Raw genomic sequence first — 12,490 nt, forward strand, 5'->3', positions numbered from 1 at the left:
TCTCAGCAACAAAAGAGTTTAGCATATTGGCATACCAACCAAATGCCCAGGCAGCATGGACGGTTTCTTTTGAGCAGAAAGCTGATCTACCACTACCCAGAGAGGCTGGTATCATCCCTCTTGCAGCACTGGAGTGTCCCAATGCAGCGGAGGCAAGTGTGGTGACCGGGGGTCTCCTGGTGTTTCTGCTCATCCCGGACAGCACGGTGCTGCAGAGTCCCAGGCTCACCATGCCTGGGAACTTCTTCCTGTGGATCTAGAAATGAATAAAAGAATCATAGGAAAAGCTCAGCTTTTGTGTATCTGGGATCAGAAGTAAAGGGCCGTGGTTCAAGCAGATTAAATATTTTAGCTGTTTGCACAAGAAGCAGGTACCAAAGTAAATGTGTTAGCTGCCAGCATTTACATTTTATAAAAGGTTGTGCAGCCCTTGGGTATCCATCCCTCTGTCTCCTGCCATGTGCTGAAACATACTGGTTTCACAGCACCCACACATGCAAAGAATGTGGAAGGCCAGACTTGAACCCTGAAAAGTAAATGAGTTCCATTTGAAATTTTCCCTGCTTTCACTGAGTCCCAGTGGGAATTTTGCTCTTGACTTCAGTAAGTGAGGATTTAGCCCATTTATATTAAAATAAAACTAGTATCTGCATGTTTTCCAACCTCCCAGCATGCCCAGTTGCACAAGGGTGATGTTAATGGAACTAGTGTCCAGATCTAGTCTGATGTGAAAATCTTAGTAAAAATACTGAGTTAGGTCCCACTTGAAGTTAGCAGCAAGTAGGCGAGGAGCAAGAGAGCTGGAATTTGGTGCAACCCTGTTCTCATCAGGGCCCTCATAGCACCATGATTTAGGGGGAAGGGATGGTTAAAGGAATAACAAGAAAAGGCTTGTATAGGCAGGAATGTTGTATTTGAATTGTGCATCTTCTCATGTATTAACAACTTAATTCTGTTGAGTGCCCGCAACTCCCACAGATTTTGGACTGAAATGCAGTTCTTGCAGGATTGGGACCTTTGGGAAACTAGGGAATGCTTTGGGAAACTCAGATGCTAGTTCAGGAAGGGGGTTTTAATATTAAAGAATTTTTGTTCCTGCATTGATTTTCATGGCAAAAATATAGTGTAAATCCTCTATTGAGAAAACATGAAATGGCAAGAACCCTTGTAGGGCTCAAATCAGAGCAGCAGCAACAATGGCATAATAAAAATAGGATACGTTTAGCAATATAAATATATGTTAATATTTTTAATCTTCAACAACTATTTAGACAGAAGTGAAGTAAAAGACACAAGAAGAGCAAAAGTAACCTGAACTTTATACTGGAAAAAATAATAACCCTAGAAATCCAGCTAATATAAATGTAAGTCCACAATTTAAAATGAAGAGAGGAATTCCCAGATAGATAGGTATTACCTACAATGTCTGAACTTCTGTGCAGTTACCTGAACTTCAGTGTATTTCACTGAAAGGATAATGCTTAGCTCTTACCGCTAATTATTTGGTTTCTCTTATTAAAAATATGCAAGTCAGCCAGGCTCTGTCCCTCTTACTCTCCACAAGTAGTTACTACTCATTAGGAACAGGGATGGCAGAACTGGCCTGTATTGAACTGCAGTAAGTGCAGTAACTGCAGCCACTTGGCTGGCGTTGGGCTACTGTGATCTGCACACCTGCCACGGCCAAGGCCGCTGTTCTGGTCATGTCACTCCAGAGCGGCTCCGCCAGACCCAACAAATGCAAATGGTGTGGCTGAGCATCCAGAAATAACGGGTGGTTTGTCATTGTCCCTGTTACAAAGGATGAACAAGCCATGTCAGTGGCACGTAGGGAACTTTTAATGGAGAAATGCAAATTCTACCTGTATTTGAAAGTTACGTTTTTTTTCTTTTTAAGCAAAGTAAATGGATTTTGTGACTGAAGACTTAAATAAATGTGGCGGGATGCTGATGTGTGTAGTGAATGGGTGCTGTTCTGTCTGTGTCTGCTTATTCTGCCTATAAATGTGGTTATATGCCAAATGCAATGAAAGGATTCATAATACAGCAATTAACATACTAGAAACTGTTTGTTTAGTGAAGTCTTTTATAGCTGTTAAAATAACACACTAAAATATACAAATGCTACTTTAATAAGGCAAAATAAAATCATTATCCTGACGAAGGGCTGGATTCTGCTGCCGTTACTCATGGCTAAGCAGTGCTTTGCTTTGCTCGCGAGCTGTTGACTCCCCACGAGACGGGTGGCAGAAGCCCAGCCCCGGGGAACAAATGCGCTGCTGATAAATTTGGGATGAGCAGCCGGTGCTGAGGGGCCTAGTCCCAGTATCCCAATGAGATGATGGGTTAATACCCTTGTAAACATGGTGGAGCTTCAGTTCCCTCCTCACTGGCTGCTTGTGCAATGGTTTGACCACTCTGTGTCCCTCCAGCCCTGAGGGATGCTTGGCCACATGGATGCGGGAGCAGGGTGGCTCTTGGCTACAAGAGAACTTTTTAACGCAGGAAGAGACTCTGGCTTCTCTACCTGTGATCAGCACTTCTGATTTATGTCTTAACTGCTAATTTACGTATAGGCAACACTGTCTGTACAAATTTAAAAATAAATGTCATGTATCAAAATCTAAAAATACATATGTATTTCCATGAAATTATATATCCAACAGTCACCTGCTAAAGCATCTTAAGCATGGAGACTGGCTGTTAGCAACAGGCAGAAAGGACCTGTAGGATCTATTACCCTTACCATGAATACTTTGTGGTATTTCAAAAATAATAGGTAATTTCTGCTTCAGTGGATTTTATTACCTGTTGCTTCAGTGGACTTTAATTGATAGTAACAGAGAGCTGAAAACATAATTGTCCATGGCTTTGTTTTAACTACAAAATCCATTATGTATCTAATTTTGCTTTTTTAGTGATAATATAAAAAGCAAATAATAAATCCTTCCAGAACTTCTTAAGAATGATTCTGCATGGTAGATGATAATGTTCTTTCTGGATTATTGACTTTTAAAAATACATGTTGATACTATATAGACTAGCTCTGATCTATTGCAAAAATAGATATTCTAGCCTGAACAGCAAAATATGAGGTATTAAATCTAGGTAATAGATCCTGCAGTTCCTTCAGGTGCTTAATAGTTAATGAGTGTAATATCATTCAAAAGCACTGCAAAGTGAGCATATGGATCAGAAAACTCCTATGGCATTCCAGGATCAGTGTTGGAAGGCAGGAGCAGAAGGTTGTAGGAACTGGAGATGGATAAACCTGTTACATTGTGAGTTACCTCCTCCATCCTTCTGCCCAGATTGGACCATACTACTTGATGCTCTTTTCTTGTTAAAAATTGAGAGGGGTTTGGTGGTTACCGGCTTTAGTACCTCCATCTTGCAGGTCAGTTTGGACTTGAATATCTGTCGTGTCTCACTTGTGCCATTGGGATCGAAGGGTGCGGGCTGAGCGATGCCTGTAGGACGCTGGCACCTGAGGCTGCTCTGCAGAAATGCAGATGCTTGCCCTGGTCTTGTAGGGGTGCTGGGAGAAGGAGTTGGTGCTGGAGGTGACTCAAGCACATGCGGAGTGGTGACCTGCCTAACACTGCAGGCTTGATGCCTGCACCCCTTTGGGACTGGGAATCTGCCTGATCTGGGCTTGCTTACAGCAGAAATCCCCTTTGGGGCACTTATCTGTGTCTTCAGGCACATGAACCAGTCCCAAACCACACACGACTGATTGGATTTCATAGTTTGCAGAGCAGCAGTTTATACCCCCAATTCAAGACTTGGACTTCCCCACACACACTTTTTCCTATCACTGTACAAATAAAGGATTTTAAAGATGCTTACAAAATTCTCCCCAGATCAAACACCTTTGGAGCCAAGTGCACGCCTGAAGCAATCCGAGGTGGTCAAGATGTTATCTTTGATTAGAAAGGACCTGTGGCAGAGCCGGAGGGGTGAAGCCTGCGGTGTTTCTGCGCCGTCCCCCAGCCAGGTGGTGTGTGCGCAGACCCGTGCTGCAGGCAGTGCCTCTCAGCCTTGCTTTCCCATGATGGGAAAAGGGCTGTAAATCACCGGTCAGGTAACAGGGTATGAAGGTATGGTATAAACACACAACAGAGTTTTGTTTACGGACTTTCATGCTAATTATAGCTGAAGTTTTAAATTGAGGCAGATCAGAAAACCTACTGCAGCCAGACGCAACCTTAGCCACGTTCCTCGCTGTACGGGGCGTGAGGGAGCATGTGTCCTGGCAGAGAGAAGGTTTTAACATCTCTCCCTGGAAACTACCATCGAGCCAGAAGGCAGAAGACACTCATCTGCTGCTTTGCTTGATTATCCCTGTCCTCTTCTGGCCAGCCCTGCCTGCTTTTTGAACAGGTTAGTTTTTTTTTTTAACACACCTCATTGGGGAAAGCAGCTGCAGGTGCCCTCTCCATTACTTTGCTGGGAACTTGTGCACAAACCCAATCGGTTTTACAGTAAGAGTAATGGAAATATGAAAACCACTACTGCAAAGATCTGGCAGCACCATCCACTGCCTGTCCCAGACGCCGTTGGGCAGGGTGCTGCTGCTGCAGTACCTTTCTGCTGTTCTCTTCAGCAGTTCTTTTCTTGTGGTGGGACGAGTAACAGACTTACAACAGACATAGCTACACAGGCAGCAGTGCCAGGCACAGAGTAAAGCACTCTGGTCCCTCGAGCACCTCTGCTCCAGTTCACAGCATTCTTTCTCTTCCAAGCAGATAACAGTATCTATCCTACCCACCTTGAGCAAATATTTAAGAGATAAGCAGCACTGTTTGTGCTCAGCAGCAATGACTGGACTCTGCTTGTACACCTGGGACACCTGGCTAACATGTTCCGCGGGGCAGTTTCAGGTCATGTTTGGTGTCCCAGCTCTAAACACCCCTCTTCCTCCTCTCTGTGCCATTTCCCACAACCTCCTCCAGCTCCACAGCAAGGCCCAACAGCCAAGTACGACTGACAGCCACCGTATCAAGCGCAGAGAGAGCTGCAGAGCTTGTGTCGGCTTCACTGCGTGTTTGTGCTGAGTGGAGCAGGAGGGTGCATGGAGGAGCGGCAGGTACTGCCGAAGGCACCAAGGAGAGCATAGACTCGTGCACTTGCAGGGCCCACGGATAGGCATTTCTCTCTTTTTCCCCTCTCCTCACATAAAATTAGGAGAGAGACACATTTTAATGACAGTTTGCTGAAATGTGGACTCCCTGCTGATTTGACATTGGGCAGAAAAAGTGTCTACAGAATCAATTTTTAATAAATGTAAACAACTAAATTATGAATGACAAACTATCACTGAACAGTTAAATATTAATCACATAATTATTTAAATTAATACTTTTAGTGAAATGTTGTGATAGTTTTACTTACACGGCACAGCTGCACTGTCTGGGCGGGCACATGGCATTTGGGCTCTGGAGCGGATGGCTCTGCTGGCGCTGGCCACAGCCACAGCTGCTGGTTGTGCCACAGGTCCCACAGTACTGGGTGCTCCTCTTAAAGCTTCTGGAAGCAGATTTATTAAGAAAGAACTTCAGTTTCCTGTTCAGAAATAGAGCTGCCAAGGCTGAACTGGCCCCAAACCAGAAAGCAACCCACTCCCGCCCCAAAAACTCTCCTATCCCAAAGTGCCATCCCCCCAGCAGCGGGAGTGCGATGTGCAGAGCTGTGGCTGTGCTTAGTGATGATCTCAGGGAGGTCAGGGGTGCTCCAGAGGGAACTGGGGGTGCAAAAAGCCTTGGCTGCTTCTGAAATGGAGTTGGGTGAATTTCTGAAAGAGATGGTATGCTGTGAGCTCTGCTGGGGGGCTGGAGTCACTGCCCTGCAGGCCCCCGCTGTGTTCCCTTCTCGACAGGCGCTGCAGGGAGCTCGCCTGGTAGAAAATTGGTTGCCACCATTACAAGGAGCAGCCGTCTGTAGGTATTTGCATGCAGCTTCCTCCCCTGGCCAAGAAAAGAATTTACTGGCGCTCTTGTCCTTGTGGGTTGGCTGGCTGCATTGTTTGTTTTTAATCTAATAAAAGGAGATCTTAATATCATAGTAAAATTGGTACAAAGCTAGAACCTCGCCCCTTGGCGTTTTGGCGAAACATTATTGAAAATGTAAAAGCCTTCAGCAGGAGCAACAGAAACACAAAGAAATTGTAGAAAAAGGATCAACAGGTTGTGTTCTGCATGTTGGGAGGAGCAGGAAGGAGCTTCCAGCTGGGGCTGGAGGTGCCAGTGAGACCTAAGCGGGAGGCTGGACGCTGGCCCCTCTGTGTCATGGTTCAGCGGTGGCCAGGAGCAGGGGCTCTGCGAGGTGAGCAGCACCACGGAGCAGTGGCGGGGTGGTGGAGAGGAGCACATTGTCGGGAGGGCAGGAGCAATGCAGGAGGAGACACAGCCGGCTGGGAAGATGGTGCGAGCACAGGAGGACCTGCCCAGAGAGGTGGAGGTAATGGCAAGGCAAGCTTGCCATCCCTAGGCTTGCAACTACTTGGATCGATCCTGGCTTGGTTTGTTCCCTGTCTGGAAATTAAATCTTGGACAGACGTTTTAAGAGTGGTTTTAAATTAGGAAGTGAAGCATCTCTTGCAAAAGGTGGGAATGCTGAAGAAGCGTTAATTGCTCAGGCTCACCCATTGCTGTAGAGTCCAAGTGCTGCTCTTCGTGCCTCGTCTCTGTTTTCCTGTGCCATCCACCTCTTCGCAAACATCACTGGAGACGCCATTCCTGTGTGCCGTAAGCAAGTGCCTCCTGAAAACACCATTAGCCAGTTTGTCTACCAGTACAGTACTGCAGCATGACCGCTCATAAAAACAGCCATTTTCGGCGTGACTGCTGCCCAGTCGGAGAGCTGCAGCCACTGCCCACAGCTTTACCTCGCATCACATGGTGGGACATTGGAGGGAGCAGCTTCCTGAGGCCGCCAACTGTACTGGAGCCTAATTTATGATAGAACATCAACAAGCTTGCACAGTGCAAAACCATTGCCATCTCCGTGCACCCACTGACTTGCCAGTTCTCTGACAGCATGTGCGTGTTTTGCTTCCACTCTTCTGTGTGCAGCGTTTCATTCTGGCTGCCCAAGACCCATCCACTGGGTACATCGGGTCCCAGTGGGGCTTGTGGAGCTGCCCCTGGTCACTGTGCTCTTTTCCACGGCTTCACATGTGGTGAATAACACTGTCAGGTGAACTTTCCTTTTGAAACAGCCATTTGAGTTCCCTTCGTGCTCTCACAGTGTTGTACTTTCTGATGGGCTTTCTACAGGTATGGTTTACACCGGTGAGAAGGGAGAAGCAGGAGTGCTTTGCACATGCAGCGTTACGACATGCTGCTCTGAAGTTGGTTCTTGGAACATAGCAGCCCCCTAAAACGTCAAATAAATCCTTAAACTATTCATCACTCTGTTTTTGGGGTGGCAGTTAAGTCTTTCAACACTCTACAAGTTTCTTTCCCCAGCAGTAATTTCGCTGGTGAAGAAATACAGCTCAGGGCACTCCACAAAGGCCTCAAAATCCATGTTTTGTTTTCATTACCAAAAAAATGCTTCACTACATTAAAGAGCAGCCCATTAAAATGTTGAACCCTGTCTTCCTTGCGCCCTGTCGTTGTTGGCAAACCTTCCCCCATGTGCGCGGCGGAACCAGCAGCAGCCGGCGCGTTGCTTTTGCTGACTTCAGAGAAGGGCAGCGAAGGGAAGGAGGTTGAATCCACAGCCCAGCTTGTTTAGGTGTAAGATCACAAAACTTCCACACAAATGTACTCAATAAATGTACCATACTGAACCTTAAGCTGCTCTATCAGTGTTTCCCCTGCTTTCAGTCTAACCCAGCACAGCACGCTGGCTCATGGGCATGTCTAAGGAAATAAATTAACTGTCTTGTTCCTGGAATAAAATTTTAACACTATACAAAGCAATATATTTAACTGTCCCAGGCAAATAGCCCTAAAATAACAACAAAAAAAAAAAAGAAAATAATGAATTACTGGAGGCTTACCAAACCGTGAGATTATATAAATTAAATGTTGCAGTGTAAACTGGATGGTGTTTTCTGATACTGTTGAAAAGCTAGAGGTTGAAGAAAAACAGTAAATGTATAATTAGGGTTTAGGGAAGCATTTGGTCATTCTCACAAGTAACTCAGAGCAGCTGAATGCTGACATGGACACGAGAGCAGGCAGTAAAACCTGGAGCTTGCACAAAAGTTTTTAGCTGAATTCAGCGGGGACTTGCTAAGTCCAGTTTTACTTAATATCTCCACAGTTAATTTAGAAATAAATGGCATGTTAATTACATTTGCAACTAAATTAGCAAGTTAAAAGTTGAGATGGACGTGCAGCTGTGGAGAGCAAATCTCACCGTGTTGTGATCCTGGAGCCCAAAGCCAGTGGTGGGAGCGCAGGCAGAAGCCCCAGCGCTGTGGGGGAGCAAACCTGCCCCTTCCCATCGCCACGCTGGGGGTCTCATATCCACTGCCCTCGCTGCCGGGCCAGGAAGCACGGGGTGGGCTGTGACGCTGGCAGGAGGGAGGCAGCGATGCTGCGGCTGTGGCATTGCCTTTGGCAGGTTTGGTGAGCTCTGTATCCACAGCGGGGGAAAGCCTTGCCCTGGTCACAGCAAGGGACACGGGGATTCCATAGCTGAGCTGAAGGGACAGCTCGACAGTGAAATCCAGCAGGCTGTGGGATAGTCTCTCTGGGAAATGGAGTCCTCCTCAGTGGCAGGGTTATTTAAGACTCGACTTTGAAACACGAGACACTCTGCAGTTGGGAACAATGCTGCACTGTCAGAGAGATGGACTCAATTACTTAATAGGTCGTTGCTGTCTGTCTCCTGCGATTTTCCTTTCAAGAACATATATTCAGCTGGGTTATTTCTCATGGGAAGACAAAGCGTTCTGAGAGAAGCCAGGCTTTGGGAGGGGAACAGCAGCCCAGCAGATGCCCGGTTTGGTTTCTGCAGACCATGCTGCTGAGGACATGGGGACAGCTGGAGTCACGGAGCTGATGTGGTAGTTTAGTCCTATAACCAGCTGATCCCCCACCCTTACAGGTCTCTGTTCTTTTTCTTTGCTCATGAAAGATTTGCCGCGTTGCTGTCTTCTGCCAGACTCTAATCCCCAGGACTACTGGTGGTGGGACTGTGGTCCCACAGGCAGCACTGCCGATGCTGCACGGGCCATTGGTTGATTGTTTCCCAAAACACTGAGCGTTGCATGGGCACTTACCCAGCACTGACAGGTCCACGCAGCTCATCTCGGTGTATGGACAGTCACTCCTCTAGCATGGAAAGGCTTTGATGGCATTTGATCAAAATGACAGCCAAGCTGGAGGAAAAACTCACGGCCAGGAACCCATCTCCCGGTACCCATTTGGTTCTGTTAGCAGGACACGGTGGACAGGGATGTGTAACAGAGCTGGTGATGCATGTTCTCACCAAAATGGCTCTGCCAGCCGTGGGGTGAGCGTTTCATGGGCACTTTCCTCGTTGGGGTCATGGGCCTAATCCTCAGCCCTGAGTTGGGGCAGCGTGAGCTCGGCCCAGGGCAGCTCAGGGCTCTCTGGGCTGGCGTGTGCGAGCGTGTCTGCACGTGCACACGCGTGTCTAAGGCACAGATCTTTGTGCACTTGTTTGTCACCAAATTAAGATACTACGTTACCTTATGCACATTGAATTGGTGCAACTAAATTGGCTGGATGTTCTTAAGCCCTGAGGGTGTAATGAGATTTTGTCTCTTGCCCATTTCTTTTTCTTTTCTTTTTTCAGAATAAGTCGTCTGTTTAATGGCACAGAGCCTATTGTCTTGGACAGTTTAAAACAACATTATTTCATTGATCGAGATGGTGAAATTTTCAGATATATATTAAGCTTCCTAAGGACATCAAAGCTCCTGCTCCCAGATGACTTTAAGGTAAGGAAAGCTATAGTCTGCAATCCATTTTTGTCTCCCATTCTGTCATTTGTTTTGGTGCAAGTTGGTTTGTGTGCTTGACCTAAACATACTTAACTAAATGTTACTGTTTATTGTTAGGATTTTTAGTACTTGTGTATTACACCAGGGATGCTGTTATTTAATAAATGGACCAATGGTTGTCATGGATACCATAAAAAGTTAAACAATGAAGCTTACGGCTAAATCAGTTTTTCTAAACTAATTGTATTTTCTCACATTTTTAGCTTATTTATCAGGGTATAACAACAATTAAGAAGCAACATCAGCAAGTAGCACTTACCAGGCTTTAATGCTCAGAATCTGAAATAAATGTTTTCGATTTGATACTTAGAGGACTTAAATTGTATAAATCTTTTTCTTGTTGGTATAAAAAAGAAACACCCTTAAACAAACACATGAGGATTTGTGTTAGATACAACCGATGCAGATACTTTGATTTCAGGAAGTAATCTTTCACACAATTTATGAATGTCAAAATATTCTTGGGAAATGGGATTTACTGAGGGCTTTTTAAGGAGCAGTACATGTTTTCTATGAAATAATGCTGCTGGTTGTCGCTTTCCAAATCCCGATTGTTTAAACACTCTCCTCTTATCCTTGTTTATTTGGCTTTGCACTTACGAAACTTGCAACATTGTCATCCTTATGTATGACAATTGGAAGACAAAAGTGTCCCAGCTATAGATGACAAGATTCAACAAAACCACTAACTCCAGGATGAAATTATGAATTAATTGGGATGGCAACAGGGATCTGCTCAGAGTTAGAGGACGTGGAGTGTTGCTGGAGAGGAAAGTTCCCGTGCTGTGCAGTGCAATTTCACTTTGCACGTTGGACTAGGTAGCCAGGATCACTTGGCCAGTCACGACTGAGCCAGTTCAGATTTGTGGTTGCTGCGGTGGCTTTAGCTTTGGAGTTCAGCTGATCCTAGTGCTGCAAACCGCTCCTCAGCCATTCTTGCCTAAGTTATCAGTATAATTGTATTTGACCCCGGCATGGGAGTATGTACGATGAATGTTGAGCAGACGTGCTGCGCGATGGGAGCACACGTCTAGTCCCAAGGCAGGGAGAAGCTCTGGCCTTCACGGGCGGCTTTGGAGCTCCAGCCCAGAAGGGCTGTCCTGAGCACTGGTGTTTGTGGGGAGCAGGTCAGGGTGCTGTGAGGCTGGGTGAGAGCCAGGGCACTGACGGGTGGATGTGAGAAGAGCTTTTTACAGAGAAATGAGAGAGAACACACAGGTAGGGGTGACGCTAAAGACCAGACCAGTCCTGCGGGTTGTAAGATGGATCAAGTAAAGGGGCTGGATGGATTTATTAAGTGAAATGCGAGAGTTGCTGTAGTGGAAGAGGTTTAGACAACCTTGTGGGACAAGACGGTGTGAGAAGAGAGGGTGGAAGAGATGGAGGTTGAGCTGATGGTGGCCTCGACCGGCATCCAGATTTCAGAGGTGCTGTGAAACAAAAGCAGCAGGATTCAGCAAGAGCCTGGAGGTGAGAGTGCGGTGGATGCCAAGGACTTGTCTGCACAGCAAGCCGCTGGCAGGGCTGGGAGAGACTGGGGAGAGCCGGCGCTGTGCCCGGGCTCAGTCCGTTGTTCCAGACCATCTCTTTGCATAGGGTTAACTGTATTTTATTTAGTTCCTCCCTGGGAGAGCTTTAGAGCAAACCCCAGGCTAATGAGGGCTCAAGAACAAAGCAAAGTATTGCTAGGTAGGGAGTAACTAAATAAAAATGCATAGAAGAATGTGCAGCAAAGCTATATTAAAACTGCATTGTAAACGGATTTGACTTCACAGAAATTGTGTAATTTTACCAGCATGATTAAAGTGACAGAAGACAATAATCAAAGGCAGCAAATGGAATCACTCGGTGTTTCTAAATGCGAAACTCTATTTAAGGTATAAAACCTGACAGGTTTTCCAGTGAGACTTGCATTAAATGTTCTTTATGTCAAACAAAGCATTATCAAGTGTTTTGAATATTTATTAGTTTTTACCCCTTAATTTAATCAAGCAGTTTATTAGCCTCAAGGTTAGGCAAGTTGCTTTTCAACTTGAATTGCTGCTCAGATGGTTATTTTGGAAAGTTTGGAATGTTAGTACTGCACCAGGGTTATTGTGTTTGCTACTTAAGTGTTGTTTTCAGACTAAGTTAACACTGAAATGCAGAGAAAGTGGAGTATGTGTTCCTAGGCTAGTGATTCTTTATTATCAAGTCTGACTGGTGTGTTTACAGTGAATATTAATTACACTTCCAACTACTAATAAGCCAGAACTTGAAAGTGTTTAGTATCTGACAGGTCTCCCTGCTGAAAGCAACACTAATAGTTCACATAATTTTCCTGGGTTTGGGGGATTTTAAGCCACATGAAGCATGCTGAGAAATTACCATGAGTTGTTTGGCTTGGTTCTCCTTCACCGCCAGCCCATGGCGAGCGTCCCAGAGCTGCTTACGGCTCCCTCTTCGTGCTCCGGTTCAGAGTCCCACACGTGGGACCACGACACCCTGGCACAGGAGCTGCTCCTC

The 12,490-nt window shown here is 45.9% G+C and overlaps 1 protein-coding gene and 1 long non-coding RNA gene across 3 annotated transcripts in view; one reads left to right on the forward strand and one right to left on the reverse strand.

The window, feature by feature from the left end:
• KCTD15 (potassium channel tetramerization domain containing 15) overlaps positions 1–12,490 on the forward strand; it is a 42,302-nt gene that overhangs the window by 18,400 nt on the left and 11,412 nt on the right. For both annotated transcript variants that reach the window (XM_065028461.1, XM_021282064.2), the window contains exon 3: positions 9,778–9,922. In XM_065028461.1, coding sequence (XP_064884533.1) covers positions 9,778–9,922 — 145 coding nt within the window. The remainder of the gene's footprint in view (positions 1–9,777; positions 9,923–12,490) is intronic.
• LOC110355903 (uncharacterized) overlaps positions 1–12,490 on the reverse strand; it is a 37,550-nt gene that overhangs the window by 12,657 nt on the left and 12,403 nt on the right. The window contains exons 6-8 of the long non-coding RNA XR_002408906.2: positions 6,644–6,761; positions 5,395–5,529; positions 40–256 (exon numbers count right to left, since the gene is read on the reverse strand). This is a non-coding gene — a long non-coding RNA (uncharacterized LOC110355903). The remainder of the gene's footprint in view (positions 1–39; positions 257–5,394; positions 5,530–6,643; positions 6,762–12,490) is intronic.

The sequence above is a fragment of the Columba livia genome, chromosome 13, assembly GCF_036013475.1.
Source record: "Columba livia isolate bColLiv1 breed racing homer chromosome 13, bColLiv1.pat.W.v2, whole genome shotgun sequence".
NCBI lineage: Eukaryota > Metazoa > Chordata > Aves > Columbiformes > Columbidae > Columba > Columba livia.